This window comes from Taeniopygia guttata, chromosome 1 (genome assembly GCF_048771995.1).
Source record: "Taeniopygia guttata chromosome 1, bTaeGut7.mat, whole genome shotgun sequence".
Taxonomy (NCBI): Eukaryota; Metazoa; Chordata; class Aves; order Passeriformes; family Estrildidae; genus Taeniopygia; species Taeniopygia guttata.
The window spans coordinates 3,033,135-3,050,342 of record NC_133024.1 but is presented as its reverse complement, the minus strand read 5'-3'; the positions used below and the strand labels follow the sequence as shown (position 1 = coordinate 3,050,342).

Below are 17,208 nucleotides of genomic sequence, written 5' to 3'. Positions count from 1 at the left end.
TTTTATTCTATTTCCATAGCCCATTTGCCCACGGGCTGCTGGAAAATAAACCCTGTAAACTAGGATGCTTGTGCTTAAGTGCTTCTGCTTCATAGCTCACTAGAACTCAGCACAGAGCTGGGCACAGCCTACATCTGACTGTTGTAAACCACCTGTGTTCAATACATTCATTAAGTGACTTTGCTCCTAAAGCTCGAGGGATCACTGGAACAAGAGAAGAAAGTGAGGATGGATCTAGAAAGGGCAAAACGCAAATTGGAAGGGGATTTGAAGCTGACCCAAGAGAGTGTCATGGACTTGGAAAATGATAAACTGCAGATGGAAGAAAAGCTGAAAAAGTAAGAAGTTGATTCTGTTTTATCAAATAAAGCAGCACAGTTACATTGTCATTTAAGAGCCTTCAGGTGTGTCATCCTGCTCTGATGGTGGCTGAAAGAAAATTCCATTATGAAAATGTATAGCCTAGGAGGGAGGAAAATAACTCTTATGTACACAACACCTGAAACATTAGAATTCATTAAACTTTCCTACATTAAACAAACAACCCAGAAACTTATTAATGTTTTTCATTGCTTAGAGGAGAAAGCTGAAGAAATTCTATGAAGTTGTTAATCCTAACTAAGTGTGGTAGTATTGCTAGAGACCTGACTGTTAAATATGTTTTTCCAATGAGTCTGAAAATAGCATTGCTTTTGTATGACACAAAGAAGCAAAAACATAATTGCACAAATGCATGCAGAGGCTTGACTTGGAAACTGCTGCTCAGAGGAAAATGTGTTTTCATGCAAATTGCAATACATGAGAATTGTTTTCATTTTTAGATATGTTAGAAGTTTTATTGAACAACTCTTTAAAAATTTAAAAATCTTAACTTGACGCTTCAAGGCAAATTGTCACAGCAGGATCTTCCTTTCTGTGCCAGGAAAGAATTTGAAATGAGCCAGCTGAATTCCAAGATAGAAGATGAACAAGCTATAGTGATGCAGCTGCAGAAGAAGATCAAGGAGCTTCAGGTCAGCTTGCTTTTTTATTGCATATCTTAGGACAAGTTTCTCTTTGTGCCTCACTGAAAGATCTTGCAGAAACTTTTCATGGCTAGCTGCAGCTCCTCTTTGAGACACAAAGTGGTACATCTCCGTAGCTTCCCAGGCAGATCCTTTTTTTCCCTCAGGATGGCTGCTCTATAATGTTTCCTCCCAGCAGCAGGACAGATGACCACAGGATGGTAATTGTTTCAGGCAAGGCAGAAAAGCTCTGGCCTTTTGTTTTAAGTAAATAATATTGTTCCAAACCATGGAGGTGAGGGTAGTTAGCAGAGAGGGGCTCAGCAGTGATTAGCATGGATTTGAAATGTAGAGAAAAGGTTAAAATAAACAGGAAATTTTCAACAGAAATTAAAAGGCCAAGGAAATTCAACACAGTCCAAACACAATGTCTGGACCCAAAAACAACAGCTCCACATTTTTTGTTAATGAAGAATATTTGTATAACTTGGATGTAAAGTGCAGATTGGTGAAAAGAATCTTTTAATAAAAAAGATTGTTTCCAATAAATATTAATTATCCAGGCAGTTCTACACACTGCTTAAACCTGTCTTAATGCTCCTAGAGAGAAATTACTCCAGTCATGGAAGTCTTAAAATGAGAATTTGTTGCTGTTACTCCTACTAGCATGTGACTCCTCACATGTATTTCAGCTGAATGTCAAACCTGTGAACATAAGTTCAATGCACTGTGTTATGAACAAAAAAAAAAAAAATTAAACTTTTGGGGAATGTTGTTAACAATGTATGTATAAAAAGGGATGTTGTTGATACAAGTAACAACTTATAATTGGAAATGTAGTTAACAGTGTGTGGGGCAGGGTTGGATGTTGTGGGTACAAAGTAAGGTGATTAGTTGTATTAGAAATTAATACTGTTATGTTTACCTAAAAGGGGAGTGGAAACAGGGAGCAGATGCCTTTTTTTTTTTTTTTTTTTGTTACTTTAAAGTTTTCATTGTAAGCCTGTCCATAACACACTGGACCTATATGTCTTGAATTAGAACTTGCAGCAAGATGTGACTCACCATCATTACTGTAGCTCAGGATCTGATTTACAGGCACAAATGGGCAAGTCCATTAACTGCTGAGCTTCTGCAGCGAGGTAAAATGTGGGCTGGCAGAGGGTTTAACAGTTTGTAAGGTGCCTCATGGTCCTGTGATGGGAATCACTGTAACCCTGACCCAAAAGCGTTCGCGTTTCTCTGTCAGGCTCGTATCGAAGAGCTAGAAGAGGAGCTGGAAGCAGAAAGAGCCGCTCGAGCCAAGGTGGAGAAGCAGAGATCAGATCTGGCCCGGGAGCTGGAGGAGCTGAGCGAGCGGCTGGAGGAGGCCGGGGGAGCCACGGCTGCCCAGCTGGAGATGAACAAGAAGCGCGAGGCCGAGTTCCTGAAGCTGAGGCGGGACCTGGAGGAGGCCACGCTGCACTATGAGGCCACGGCCGCCACGCTGAGGAAGAAGCACGCGGACAGCGTGGCCGAGATGGGCGAGCAGCTGGACAACCTGCAGAGGGTCAAGCAGAAACTGGAGAAGGAGAAAAGCGAGCTGAAGATGGAAGTGGATGATCTGTCATCCAACATGGAGCAGATGGTCAAGGGAAAAGTAAGAGTCCTGAGGCTCCCCAATCCCTCCAAAAGTCATGGGCAGCTGAGACTGGTCTGAAGGTTTCTCAGGACACCTTCTGCAGTGCTTTAGAAGGTGGTATCTTGTATCATGTCTCCCTTACCCAGCTGGTGGTACAACCCTTCTTCCCTAGAGATGGGACAGCAATTAAGATGGCTTGTCTGAACACAGGGTGCATCCTTAGTCCCAGGCATATTGTTTATCCACGTATCTCAGGGCACAAAAACGTGTCAAGTACATTGGGCTCCTGCAGGCTGGTGACAGCTGGAGTGATGCCATCCCATTCAGGATATCTCTCACCCTAAGCAGAGTCCTTTCAGATCCTGCCCTTGGTTCACAGTTTTGATCCGTGTTAGCACGGAGTGTAAAGCAAAGGCTTGCATGATCACGCTGTGTTTTCACTTCCTACAGCTGAATTGTGGATTTTGTTTCCTGAGTAGAAAATCTCAGTAGCTTTCAGAGCACTCAAAATAGATTTGTTTCAGTGCAAGTGAGGAAAAGAAATGTCAGTATTCTCAGAGTTAGAAAGCTGTCATCAAACCCAATTTATGATAAATAGCAATTAAAGCAGAATCAGTAGAGCAATTTTCATTGGAGGTGATTTTCCCATCTAGCAATTATGAAGTGGCTATGCCTGCACTTCTTAGGCACTGACTGCTGCTGAAGCTCTTGCAGAACCTTTTTACACTGTTGCTTATATCCAGAAGAGAGTTCAGGGAAAACAAACAGGGAAGGTGGTGTGATGGGGAGTCCCATGTCCTGGGATCATAGACACAGGGCTGCTCTTCCCTGCTCTACTACTGTGATATTTGTGTCTTTGCTATCTGCCATTCCTCTGAAAGACAAACACACAAAAAAAATTATACATTTTGAAGGCTAGAGCTTCCAAATGTTTGTCTGGAGGCTACAACTTGCTTTGTCTTTTCTCCTGATTCCCATTAGGCCAATGCAGAGAAGCTTTGTCGCACTTATGAAGACCATCTGAACGAGACAAAAACAAAACTGGAGGAAATGACTCGCCTCATGAATGACCTCACGACCCAGAAGACTAAACTCCAGAGTGAGAATGGTATGTGCATGTTCTGCCCAGTGTTTCCCAGGAATTTTTCAGGGGCACCTCTGCACTGCATCAGTGAGATGTGTTCTGCAGTGCATCTGCTCTGAAGGTGGCAGGGTTGGAATTGCTGAATGAAGCAATAGCTTTGTGTCTTTTGACATTTCTAACTTCAGTATTCTTATAACCTTGGTGGGGACACCTTGCCTTGGACTGGCTTTTAAAACAAACCTGTACCCACATTTATCAGCATGCAGTGATAGCATCTCATGAGCCAAAACGGATGTGCCAGCTCAGAACCCAGGATGTGCTGGGCTGCCTGGGTGCCTGTTGTTTCAGGAACAAGGATATGTGCATCTAGAAATACTGGGGGAAAAGGAATTGGGACTGTGTGAATCCCATCTTCCTCAGCCTGACCTTGAGCATTGCACCCTAGAAGATGTTCACATATCCTCTAAATACCACATATCCTCTAATTTCCTGCTGCCTTTCTGGCCAGAGCAGTATTATTTAATTTCTGCATTCTCATCAGATACCACTGTTCTGTGTGTTTTTAAAGACATATTTTTCATTTACTGTTAGTTGTAACTTCTGTGTCTCCTGTAAGACTGTGGTTTTCACCCTGCAGTGACACAGTTCCTGTGCCCAATGAAGTTGGGCATAAGAAACATAAGTTTTCCTTATGTTTCCTAATTCATCTGTCCTGTATGCTGGTCATTATGAGGTTCCCAGGGTGCTTTGCAGCCCCCTGAAAAGAATTCTGTGGAAAAGCAATATAAAATAGTGAAAAAAAGTGAAACCAGCTACAACTGCCCATAAAAGTAAGCATCAGTCTAGTCTGATCCAAAAACTGAAGTAAAATTAATGAATCAAGCTATTGGCAGTATAAAAAGACCCCAACTGACCAAACAAGAAAACTCAAGTCATTAAATTCACCCAAAAAAAGAAAAAAAAAAAAAAAGAAAATCTAAGAAAAAATATCCTGTTTAAGTATCTGATGGTTACAACTTTGGAAGAAGCTTCACAACAGGTCAGTCACAATCACTGTGAGTTCTTTTCCTCAGCAGAATTGGACAGGTGGAACTATGATTTTTGACTGCAACTTTGTCATTTCATCATCTTGCTCTTTTTTTTTTTTTTTTTTTTTTTTTTTTTTTTTTTTTGTTTGCTTATTTGTCAAATCTGGTGGCAGGTGAGTTTACTAGACAACTTGAAGAGAAGGAGTCACTGATAAGTCAGCTGTCCCGGGGAAAAACATCCTTTACACAACAGATTGAAGAACTTAAGAGACAGCTAGAAGAGGAAACCAAGGTAATTTTTCATCTGTGTCCCATTCCTTGGAATGGAATGGTGAAAAGTGTTCATGTTCAATTGTAGGCTAGATAAAAGCTGAAATGAGACATAGGCATGACAATGATTCCTACTAATTGTACTGATATAAATTCCTGCTAAGGTAAGTCACAAGAGAAGAGTTTGGGAAAAATCATCGGCTAAATAAATCATAAATGCTAAATAAAACTTACCCTGCAGGATAGCCAAAATTTCAGATCTTACATCTTAAAAGTTTAAGTTTTTCTCCAAAGTTGTTAAATTATCCTCAGTCTTGATTGCTTCCTCCTTGTATCACCAGTTAGGGATGACTTCAAACAATTTTCACCTCGCTTGACCTGGACTGTCAAAAACAGAGGCAAAAAGGAAAGAAGAAGCTTAAGCTTCCATTTGGATTTCTAGGGGCTGTTTGTTTTGGGTTTGCTGTAGGTAACCTTGTGGCCTTTCTATCCCTGCAGTCCAAGAACGCCCTGGCTCACGCGCTGCAAGCAGCCAGGCACGACTGCGATCTCTTGCGGGAGCAGTACGAGGAGGAGCAGGAAGCCAAGGCAGAGCTGCAGCGGGCTCTCTCCAAGGGAAATGCAGAAGTGGCACAGTGGAGAACAAAGTATGAGACTGATGCCATTCAGAGAACTGAGGAGCTGGAAGATGCCAAGTGAGTTACGTGGGCTTTGCTTGACTGGCAGAACTGTGCTCACCAGGTCTTTTTGTGTGCTAAGGGTTATAAACTCCCCTGGCTGGAAAGTCCCTCTGAAACAGTGCTGTAATTTGGGGCTGTCCTTCTGTTCTTCTTATTGCTTGGGCAGATCAATGTTTCTGCCTCGTGCCTGTCTCTGGAGCAGTGGCTGCAGATACGGGGGTTTATTTGAGAACTAACAAAATTAGATAGTCCTGCTTAGTTACATCACATTCTCTTACTTTGCCCCAGCCCAGTACTATTTTTCCTTGGTCTTGACTTCCCTTTCCCACTGGGAGATGATGGCTGCCCTGGGAAAGCAGGGCAGAAAGTCATGTTGGTTCACACTGTACAGCTGCTCCCAGGTTTCTGGGCAAGGTCTCTGAACATCTCCAATTTCTGCCTCTGCACATCTCCGATCTACAGGATCTTACCACACTTTCAGCATATTTTCTTAATGTAATATCTCCACAATCCTCTTTCTAGGCCATCCTTTCTTTCCAGCACCTCTTCTTGCCAGGACTCCCTGTTTTCCCAGTCTAAATAGTCTATGAACAAAAGCCCAGGGCATGACCAGCCTCCTAGCTGCTGGTTGTCTCATATCTCTTAACTGGAGGAAAATGACACTGTCATTTAGAGCAGGTCTTATAAAAAATTTACAACCAGCCCATACTGGTTGCAGCTTTTAAGTAGCTAGCTGGTGCCTCAGAGTTCAGAAGTTCAATTTCAAATATGCACAGACACACAACAAAATGTTTTGCCACATAAAAAATACCACTATTCATAATTTAAGCCATTTTTTCCCATCATAGCCCCTTCTCTCTAGAGGCTCAACTTCCCTCTCTGTTCCTCTTTCCCTTGCCCATCCTCATCCTCACCTCCTCCCTGTTCTCCCTGTAAGAACTGATTTCCTGAGTTATTGCTTTGGTGTCAGTTTTTCTGGATAACACGGCCGCAGTGACACGTGGTCATTTCACTGGTAGGAAGAAGCTCGCTGCTCGCCTGCAAGAAGCTGAGGAAGCAATTGAGGCAGCCAATGCCAAGTGCTCCTCTCTGGAAAAGACAAAGCACAGGCTGCAGAATGAGCTGGAAGACATGATGATTGACCTGGAGAAGGCCAACTCAGCAGCTGCCTCACTGGACAAGAAGCAGCGTGGTTTTGACAAGATCATCAGTGACTGGAAGCAGAAGTATGAGGAGTCACAGGCAGAGCTGGAGGCTTCCCAAAAGGAGGCCCGTGGCCTCAGCACTGAGCTCTTCAAGCTGAAGAATGCCTATGAGGAGACACTGGACCACCTGGAGACTTTGAAAAGGGAAAACAAGAACCTCCAAGGTAGGCTTCATTCGGGTCCTGCAGCCAGTGCAAGAGACACATCAGCAGGTGGCTGGAGGGATGCAGGTGACCTGGGGAAAGATGCTTGTCTCATCCTGAGATGAGCTTTGAGACACTGATGCTGCCAGTGAATGTTGTGCACATGGAGATTGGTATGACCAGAGCAGAGGCTTCCCTTTGCCCCTCTGTCAATGAAACTCACTGGCAGAGGAGGCAGTCTCAAGGAGGAACAAGAAAGATGATAGAGGTGCAGTGGATGAAGTCTAAACAGCAGAGCATGGTGTTCCTAACCTGCAGGTCACACATAAAAACTAAATCACTAATAGCCACTTTAAAAAGCATTCACAAGAAAAGCTGTGCCCTCAAGTTGTTCAGGTAAAACATCTTGCTGTAAGTGAAAGTAAGGCAGGCCTCTTGTACAGAGGTTTGTACAGCAGTTTGAGGCATGGGTTCCCTATTCACACTCCATTAATTGCAGGATTTTGCTAAATCCATCCATCCTCTTTTCTTTCAGAGGAGATTTCTGATCTCACCAATCAGATTAGTGAAGGAAACAAGAGCCTCCATGAAATAGAAAAAATCAAGAAGCAGGTTGAGCAAGAGAAGTCAGAAGTTCAGCTGGCTCTGGAAGAAGCAGAGGTAAGGAAAGAAAGCTCAAGGGAAAAGGAAGAGGGCGTCTTTATCAGGATTTTCCATCATTTTCATCTGCCCTACTTTACCAGAGCATGTCTTCCTTCCACAGCTCTGAGATGTAGAGAATGATTATGAGCTCTGTCAAAAAGCTTCCCTTGCTAGGAAGGGAAGAATACAGCAGTTCTTGTGGGATCTAAGGGGCACAGTTTACTTTCCTGGACTGTGTGGAATGGCTTTCTAAAACTCAGTGGTATTAGGAACTAACAAAAGTAAAGCAGTGATGTATTTTACTTTATATGTGAAAGAAATGGGTTAATGCATATTTTCTCCCTTTATTGTGAATTTGAGCCTCTGGCAATCACTGCTGATGACAAAGAATTTCCACGTGGCTTTCCCATGAATATGTTGTTGGCTCCTGGTCATGATGCATGGACCTGCTGCATCTTGTCTGGAGATCAGCAGGGATTTTGTATAGCTTAGTCTTTGGAAGCCTAGATAAGCTTGTGCAATTCCATCCTTCAGAGAGCCCCTCCCAAAATATTATGTTCAGTTCTGGCCTTTCATTCTTGTTCTGTGCTTTCATTCCTGTTCAGGGAGAAAAAATAATACTGGCTTATGTGAGACCTGAAAGTCTGAGGCCTTGTTATTTCTTTATGGGCTGTTATCTGCTTAGTTCTTCACTTCTATATATGAGAGAAATGTGGGAATAAAGACAGGAACAAATCACTCCTGTTTCACACATTTGTCTTCATGTTAATTGGAAAGAACAGAGTTTTTGCATTTTGTCAGAGCTGATGTCTGTTATTTCTTTCCTTGAAGTCATCTTGCCTAATAAGATTATGTAATTGGAAAGTTTCCAACACTTTGTGATTTGGAGAGATTTTTGTGAGCAGGAGGGAATGGATGTGTGCACCCCTTGAGTCTCCCAACAACAATCTTGTTTTAGCTTATCCCTGTCCCTTACAAGGGACAAATTCACAAATCTGTGAATTTCCAGAGGGTGTCTGTACAGAGGTGTGGAGCAGGGAACATCTGTTGGTGTCAAAACCATGCAGGCAGGGCTGAAGGTGTTGGGGTGTTGTTTGGGTGGCTTTTTTTGTGAGTGTGAACTGTTTGACAATTTGTCCTCTCAGGAGCTTGCTGCTCGGTTTTCCAGCTGTCAGGTTGCATTAGAAAGCAAATAAATGCACTGTTTTACTTGTGTCCTTGCCTGGAGAGAGAAGGAGGAAACAGGAAGAGAAGTGTGAAGGGATCATGTTTGTACAGCTGTTTGTAGTTTGGGGAAAAAAATCAATTCCTGGTTTGCAAGCTCTTGATGTTTTCTATTTCAGGGAGCTTTGGAACATGAAGAAAGCAAGACCCTTCGTTTCCAGCTTGAACTTTCTCAGGTTAAAGCAGAGTTTGAAAGGAAGCTGACAGAAAAGGAGGAAGAAATGGAAAATATAAGGTACTGTGCAGGAAGCAGCATGTTTCTTAAGGGAAAATCTGAAAAGACTGGAACTATTCTCAGGACCCAAGGCAGTTAAACAGGCAGCAGGTAGTCATGCCAGATAAGGCAGATACTGTCTGTACCAGACACAAAAGCAGCTCTGACTATCTGCTGAAGGCAAGCCCTGCCACATTTCCCTTGCTCAGTTCAAATATTCCTGTCAGCTCAGCCTCTGGCAGTGTACAATTAAACCCATCACGCAGAACACACTGCAGCTGTAAAAAAAACAGGCTAACATAATCAATTCACAGCAGACCAGGGCCACAAACTCTGCATGTTGACAGTGTGGAGGTAAGTAGGTCTAGAGAACTCCTAATCCTGTGTGGGATGGCTGCCTCCCAAGGGGACCCCCAGGCAAAATCAGCAGGACTTGCCCCAGTGGTGCTCAAACCCATGCTAGCTGAAGGTTTTTAGTTAATTTATGCAACTACAGCTGCACTGAGTGTGGGAGGATGTGAAGAGCTTGCTGTTATGTGTACACCATTAGTGAGAATTGCAGACTGTGAATGGAACAGGAGAGGAGCTTGCAGGTGAGATGGATAAATAGGAAAAAATGGAAAGCAATGAGGTGAGAGGAAGATGGTGTATTTTGTCTCTCCCCTCCCACCCAGCAGAAAAGTCTGAAGAGTTATACCCTTAAAAGGAGGCCATGCTAACCTATGTGTTTGTGCAGTTATTCAGACAACTTTGGCCTTGAATTAGTCAGTGTTGTGATGTCATTAATTCAAGAATCATATTATTGATAGGCTAAAGGGAAGAGGAAGTCCAAGACCCACCCTGGCCAGCATAACCAGAGGGATTTATATATTAATTGTTTCAAAACCAAGAATATTTTGGCCCTTTCACCTTCTGGTGTCCTGCAGATGTCTGGATTGCAGAGATCTTGGGACAAGCTGTGCTAACCAGGGCTTTTTGCTTCAGCTTCACATTGAGTGCTCAGCAGACATTCTGTGTTTTTTTTTCTGGGAGATTTGGGCACAGTTCAGTATCTTGCTGAAGCAATAAAGCCCTCAGGTTTTATCTTGTTGACTTGGTGATTTCCCAGAACTCCTACACTTTCAGCAGAATTTGGCCAGCAGTGAAATAAATGTTTCCAAGTGTGTCCTGTTCTGTGCTTCGAGTTATTTCTGGTCGTAAGAGAGCAAAACTTTAATTGTAGGACTTCTCTGTTACAGAATCAAGAAAATTTGGCTGTTTGTATCTGCTTTGTCTTTAAATTGACATTAAGCTGCTTTTCCCACGGGGACCAGGCTGTCAACTGGGTGGGTTTAATCACTTCAGTAAATTCAGATGTCCGTAACACAGATTTGTATTAATTAATCAATCCCCTTATAATTAGCACAAGAAAAGTTTTTTCAACATCTATTTTAAGCCACCATAAATTGTAGCTTACACATGCCATTTACTATAAAGAGCACCTAGAGCTTAGAACATAAAAAAAAAGCTTCACTTTGATTAATCCCCTCCACTAATGCCTTCAGCAAAAGGCTGAGATGTAAATCATACCAGGAAATTATTCAGTAAATATTTTACTAAGTGACTGTTAGGCTGGAAGTGCTCCCTGTCAGGTTCAAATCCACACTTGCTTGTGTTTACAAGAGCTCTGAGAGCATTCCTTGCTCCAGTACTGCCAAAGGAAATACAGAAGGATTCTAGAGGTGCTTACAGATGAGGATTTAGCTGAGGGTGTGCAGCACACCAGCCAGTTAGACAGCAGTGAGGCACTGCAAACTATGCATGCTATGTGTGAGTGCTACCTATGCCCATCAGAAATACACTATTTCTGTAAGGGAGACACTTTCAGAAAGTGAAGTACCGCTGCAAGCACTTCTATGTCCCTGAACAGAGAGGGAAATCATTCCATCCATCCTTCATGTCCTTTCCAGGAGAAACCAGCAACGTGCCATAGACTCGCTGCAGTCCACCCTGGATTCTGAAGCCCGCAGCAGAAACGAGGCCATCCGCCTCAAGAAGAAGATGGAAGGGGACCTCAATGAGATGGAAATCCAGCTCAGCCACGCTAATAGGCATGCTGCAGAAGCAACCAAGTCAGCACGAGTCTTGCAGACACAAATAAAGGTAGTGGTGCCCCCCAAGCACTCACAGGCTGGGTTTCCTTAGCACAGAACACACCAGTGGTGGTGATGGTGATTAAGAGAGAAGTTACTCCCAACAACGTGAAGTGAAAGCCTTGGTGATCATGTCTGGCATAAGAGCATACTGAAATGTGGATTTCTTCTCAGACTTGCATACAAGCTGGATGAGATCCAGCCATAAAACCCTTGCTGGCTACAGCCTCTTGCAGGGGCAGAAAGCTACAGCATGAGGAACAAAAAGCCTGTGACTTTCCTGTGAGCTTGCAAGGCTTTTAAAAGAAACAGAGAGCAAGTGGGTTGTTTGGAGTACAGGGACTGTGTGTATATTCAGCTTTGTTGTTTGTGTCAACATTTGTAATAGCTTTAAAAAAAGTGTTTCTTGCCAAGGCACCTCTTCTCAGAACCACCAGCTCTGAGAGATTTGAGAACACAGATTTTTTTTCCTCCATTGCACTACATACCACAAAAGCTATTCAGCTTACAGTCAGGAAAGAAAATAGAAATATAATAAATTTTAAAAGCACTGAAATTCTTGAGGTTGATCCCAGGTAGCCACTGCAATCTGTGTTTCTCTGATATAAGGACAGAGGCTTGAAATGGGATGTTTTATTTTAGGAGCTTCAGGTGCAGCTGGATGACTCGGGACACGTGAATGAAGATCTGAAGGAGCAGCTGGCAGTCTCTGACAGGAGGAACAATCTTCTCCAGTCAGAGCTGGATGAACTGAGGGCTTTGCTGGACCAGACTGAACGGGCAAGGAAGCTGGCAGAGCACGAGCTGCTGGAAGCCACCGAACGTGTGAACCTGCTTCACAGCCAGGTTGGCTTTTTCTGTGCCCTCTCCCTCACTGGTTAACCTGAGCCTTCTCTGTTGATCTGTTTGTCCATGGCCACCACAGGTCAGACACACCCTGGCATGCCTGCAGAGGTAAAATGAGGCAGAAGAGTTAAGTCACCCTGGGGATGTGCTATCTGACTCCATGTTAGCTGGAAGAGATGATTCATCCAACTGCTTTAAGCAGCTTCCAGGAATAACACTGATGGAAAACAAAAAGAGTCGACTTGATTTCCTTTATTCTTCCCTGCTGTGAAACCAGTTTCCTGCTTTAGTTAAGCCATGCCCTAGACAGTGAAAGAATGGAAAGAATGCAGGCACTGCTTTTGTGATGTTACTCAGCAGGAAAACCTCAGGGCTGGGCTCTCACAACAGGGAGATGATGCAGGGCAGGAAACCACAGGGACCCATCTGCAGCAAAGTGCCCTCTGTGCCTGCAGGTCTCCAGGGAAATCAGTTTTTGGGTGTTGTCCAGGTGGACACTGCCATTTCTAGGCTGCCACAAGGGGCATGTCCTGACTGGACAGCATTTTTACTAAAACCCAAAGCTTCTCTTCACCAAATGATAGTCACAAAGAAATGAAAATGTGCTACAGGCTGGCAATGTTTTGCATTGTTTTCTCCAGCCCATTGGTGATGTTGTTTTAATCACCTCACTGGCTGATTAAGGATCATTAATTTACCAAAATGAACAGCCTTATTAATTCTTCTATTTCAGCCTATTGCTTATTATTTTATCTAAATCAAAATCTGAATATTTACAGCTGTGAGAGTATTTTTAATATTTCTTCAGTTTGAAGCTACCTGTGCTAGTCAAGGCAGCCCTTACTACATATTCCCAAATACTGCTCTGAGTAATCCAGAAGTGGCAAAAATCAGGAAGCCTTGGTGTGCTATGGTATTTAGAGGAATTGACTCTAATCATCACTCTTCCTCCTTTTCCACTATTCATTTGGGGAAAACTTAATAAAAGAACACAAGCCTGATCAATCAAAAGAAGAAGCTGGAGGGTGACATTTCCCAGATGCAGAATGAAGTGGAAGAATCACTCCAGGAGTGTCGGAATGCAGAAGAAAAAGCCAAGAAAGCAATCACAGATGTAAGTAGGCTGGTTCCTTGCTCACTTCTTTTCCTAGCACAGCATCTGAGGACACTGGAGTGTAGTGAATGTCACAGGCTTACTTGCAGGCATTGTAAAATAGAACCCTAGTGGTAAAGCACAGGGATAAAGAAAACAGGGAAAAGGGAGAGGTGGAATCTTAAATAAAAGCATTAGAACAGAGAGGAGGGAAAAGGCCTCCAAGGTTTTTCTGTCCTTCCATTTTCTCTGTCCAGGTAAGATATGCACACAGAAGGTATTCTGTGGAGCTTTGGCTACAGTGATTTATCCAACTAAGGGATAGTTCAGGACTGATCTTCCACCATTTATTCTGAAACATAATCCATCAGCATCCAGAATTTCCTGTAAAATGTGGCTGTTTTTTAGGCAGCAATGATGGCTGAGGAGCTCAAAAAGGAGCAGGATACTAGTGCTCATTTAGAGAGAATGAAGAAGAACATGGAACAAACCATTAAAGACCTCCAGAAGCGACTGGATGAAGCAGAACAAATAGCTCTGAAAGGTGGCAAGAAGCAGATCCAAAAACTGGAATCCAGGGTAAGTTTGTGATCCAATTTCAGACCGCTACTTTCTACTTACAGAATTGGTACCAGATCGGTAGCCTAGTGCTGCCTGGTAAGTTCACAGAGGCTGAGAAGGGGTAGTATGGACACTTTCCTCTGTTTCACAAAATGCAGGTGAGCAGCTCATGGAGGCATGATTCCCCTTCATTATCCAGCTATGAGCTGCTGGCCAGCAGATGACAAAGCCCTTGATTAGAAAAGAGTTAAAAGCACCTAAACTCAGCAAAAGCCTCTCCCAGTGCTTGCTTTGGTTAAACTTTTTTGGCCTTTGCACATGTCTGCACTTTTGACTGATGGTGCAGCTGGAATATTTTTATGAAAAAACAGAGTGGAAAGGTGACATTTTGATCTCTTCCTGAACTTTGACTCTATGGATAGACCTAGCAAGTAAACACTTCTTGAACTGTGAGCCAAATTATCTGGTGCTTTACACATATGTAGCATGATGGCAAGGGTTTTGCCTTTCTTGCAGGTTCGTGAGCTGGAGAATGAACTTGAGACTGAGCTCCGTCGCAATTCGGACGCCCAGAAAGGAGCCCGCAAGTTTGAGAGACGCATAAAGGAGCTGACTTACCAGGTATGCAGCAAGCACAGGGCACTGCAAGACACGTCCTGAGCAGCCTCAGGGTTACAGGGAAGGAGGAAGGATGGCCTCAATCAGAGCTTTCTCATTGCTGGAAGCTTTAGGCACAGGAGGAATCTCCCCATGGCTTCCACCACAGAATGCTTTGGGTTGGAAGGGACTTTGGAGATCATCTCATTCCAACCCCCCTGCCATGTGCAGGGACACCTTCCACCAGCCCAGGCTGCTCAGAGCCCCATCCAACCTGGCCTTGAACACTTCCAGGCATGGAGCATCCACAGCTTCTCTGGGCAATCTGTGCTGGTGATCATCACCCTCTTGCCTGGTTTGCTGTAACTAATGTTAGAACGTCTCTGTTGCTGGGATTTGGACATTTTTAGCACAGTATTAATATGGAACAGGCCTCAATGACTATTTACAATGCAAGGGAAGACAGAGCCCAGCTCCCTCTCAGCTGTGCTGCTGTTGCTAAAAGGAGCCATAAGGACTCAGGTGGCTCTAATGCCCTGTTCAGGGTTGCTGAGTCCCAGGGCTCTGTCACCTATTATTGAGCAGCAGGATCTAGTCTTGAGCCTCCTGCAGGTTTGCTAACAGCTGCTCATGCTGCTTGGCCTTCAAAAAAGGCCTGCAGGACAGAGCACTTATCCTTTTGCTTTCAACAGCATTAAGAAGATAAACCCATCCATCTGCCTTAGGAGATTATTTAGCCTCCTACCTGTTGTTTTATTCTGACTTTCGTATGCCGAAGCTGAAGGTTGTTGTCTTTGAATACAGTGTGCAGGCAGAATGAGCTGGTCCCTCTGCTTATGGAGCATGACAGCTTAAACAAGGCTTTTTTTTTACCAGAAATGCCTGCGAATCAAACTTCAAATTATGCAAATAACATAGTTCCAGGCTCACCCATATCTGCTTCAACATATAATGACACGATTTATAATGACAAGCGTGCTCCTCACCCCGAGCAAGGAACTCTGCCTGTATCTGCACACCTCTGAAAATGTGTGCACATATATATCTTTATTTACATACATTTATATTTACACATCTATACACAGGAAGGGTAATCTCAGTCTTCACTCTCCACACACGTATCTTCAATGACGATGTAGAAATTTTTCTTATGTGTACACAGGACATGGGTAGTTTGTGCTTTGAGCTATAAGTTTCAAAAATATGTATGGCATCCATAATTCTTGTACTGTGGTAGATGCTCTAAGCCTTTTTCCTCTATCCACCCAATTAATGGTGTTTTGATACAGTCAGAAGAAGATAAGAAGAATCTTGCCAGGATGCAGGATCTGATTGACAAGCTACAATTAAAAGTGAAGAGTTACAAGCACCAAGCAGAGGAAGCTGTAAGTAACCATCTGGGTCTTTTTACCTTTGAGAGATGTATTGTTCTAAACCCACAATTTTTTATCCATAGAAACTTCTAATAAAAATACACATTTTGTGTCCATAAAGAATTCTTTTAATAACTGTTTTATATTATATATAAAGTAAAATATGTAGCATATGTGTTGATTATATTTAAGAAAAAGTATGCTATTTTAGCCTAAGACTGCAGTGTAATTTGCAAGAGAAGGGGACTAAGGGAAAGAACAGCCCCTCAGCCCCTCAGAAAACACATTGAGAGCCTCTCAGTTCACTTAACATGGAAAATGCCACTAGAAATATCAACCCTGTAAAACAACAATCTCAGTTCTGCAGGAGGCAAGTGATGCCCATACAGCTGTTACCTACTCATGCTGAGCACTTTCCATCCCACTTGAAATTAAAAGCTTTGTTTCATGTGGACAGGAGGAAATCAGCTGTACTCTTTTTTTCTCACCAGGAAGCTCAAGCCAATCTGTACCTCTCAAAGTACAGAAAACAGCAGCATGATCTGGATGATGCTGAAGAAAGGGCTGAAATAGCTGAATCTCAAGTTAATAAGCTGAGGAGCAAGTCAAGAGACATTGGCATGAAAAAGGTATGGTCATACTGTATGGGGTAGATGTGAGTGTTTAACACACAGCAGTGGATGCTCTGTATCTGTTACACCTCTGAAAGCAGTGTAGACTAGGAAATTCTTGGGTTCCTACATTTGTTTTGTTTCACTCTGCCCTTTATTTTAATATTAAGATAACCCTGTAGGACAGCAATCTGACACTTAGACAAAATATATTCTCTGTATTTTTGTTGTCATTTAACCTCTGTTCTCAGCAGCAGAACTGGTGATTTGGTGGGTTTGTTTTGGGTTTTGGGGGTTTCTTTTTGCAAAGGATATTAAAAGATATTAAAAGACTCCACCTTTTTCTCTCCCTGATGATGTAGCTTTCTATGTATGTAGTAAAACTTGGGTATTACCACATTAGCAGATATTTTAACGTTGCTCTTTCAATTAACTTGTATTGACTGGAAGAGCTGGATGAAAAGAAAATATTGGTGATTAGTCACTTAGGTGCTGGGAAGTCATTAGTGATTAGAAATATATTTGTGGTGTTTTGCACTTGAACTGAATGGTAGCAGAATAATGTTGATGAAACTAGAAGGCACTGAATAACTTAGTCTGGAACTGAAAGCAAACAGGGCAAAAAAGAGTGAGGTTGTTACTTCTAGGAATGATAGGAACAGGAGCTGGGACATTGCTAAATCTATTTCATTTGCAAGTTTAACAAATTTCCATGCTTACCATCACATATGTTTTATGGAGTTGATAGTTCCCAAGCTAAGGGGATAAAAGCCCTTTACACTCTTAATTTCTGCTTTTGTATTGGCCTAATGAAATCACCTATGACTGATATAAATTACTGCTGCTCCACCTAATGAAATCACCTGTGACTGATATACAT

The 17,208-nt window shown here is 42.8% G+C and overlaps 1 protein-coding gene across 2 annotated transcripts in view; it reads left to right on the top strand.

The window, feature by feature from the left end:
- MYH15 (myosin heavy chain 15) overlaps window positions 1-17,208 on the top strand; it is a 45,411-nt gene that overhangs the window by 27,251 nt on the left and 952 nt on the right. For both annotated transcript variants that reach the window (XM_072936658.1, XM_030285998.4), the window contains exons 27-42: window positions 193-338; window positions 923-1,013; window positions 2,254-2,643; window positions 3,607-3,733; window positions 4,911-5,029; window positions 5,506-5,702; window positions 6,707-7,056; window positions 7,571-7,695; window positions 9,021-9,136; window positions 11,065-11,257; window positions 11,890-12,093; window positions 13,082-13,207; window positions 13,595-13,765; window positions 14,264-14,368; window positions 15,634-15,729; window positions 16,209-16,346. In XM_072936658.1, coding sequence (XP_072792759.1) covers window positions 193-338; window positions 923-1,013; window positions 2,254-2,643; window positions 3,607-3,733; window positions 4,911-5,029; window positions 5,506-5,702; window positions 6,707-7,056; window positions 7,571-7,695; window positions 9,021-9,136; window positions 11,065-11,257; window positions 11,890-12,093; window positions 13,082-13,207; window positions 13,595-13,765; window positions 14,264-14,368; window positions 15,634-15,729; window positions 16,209-16,346 — 2,694 coding nt within the window. The remainder of the gene's footprint in view (window positions 1-192; window positions 339-922; window positions 1,014-2,253; window positions 2,644-3,606; window positions 3,734-4,910; window positions 5,030-5,505; window positions 5,703-6,706; window positions 7,057-7,570; window positions 7,696-9,020; window positions 9,137-11,064; window positions 11,258-11,889; window positions 12,094-13,081; window positions 13,208-13,594; window positions 13,766-14,263; window positions 14,369-15,633; window positions 15,730-16,208; window positions 16,347-17,208) is intronic.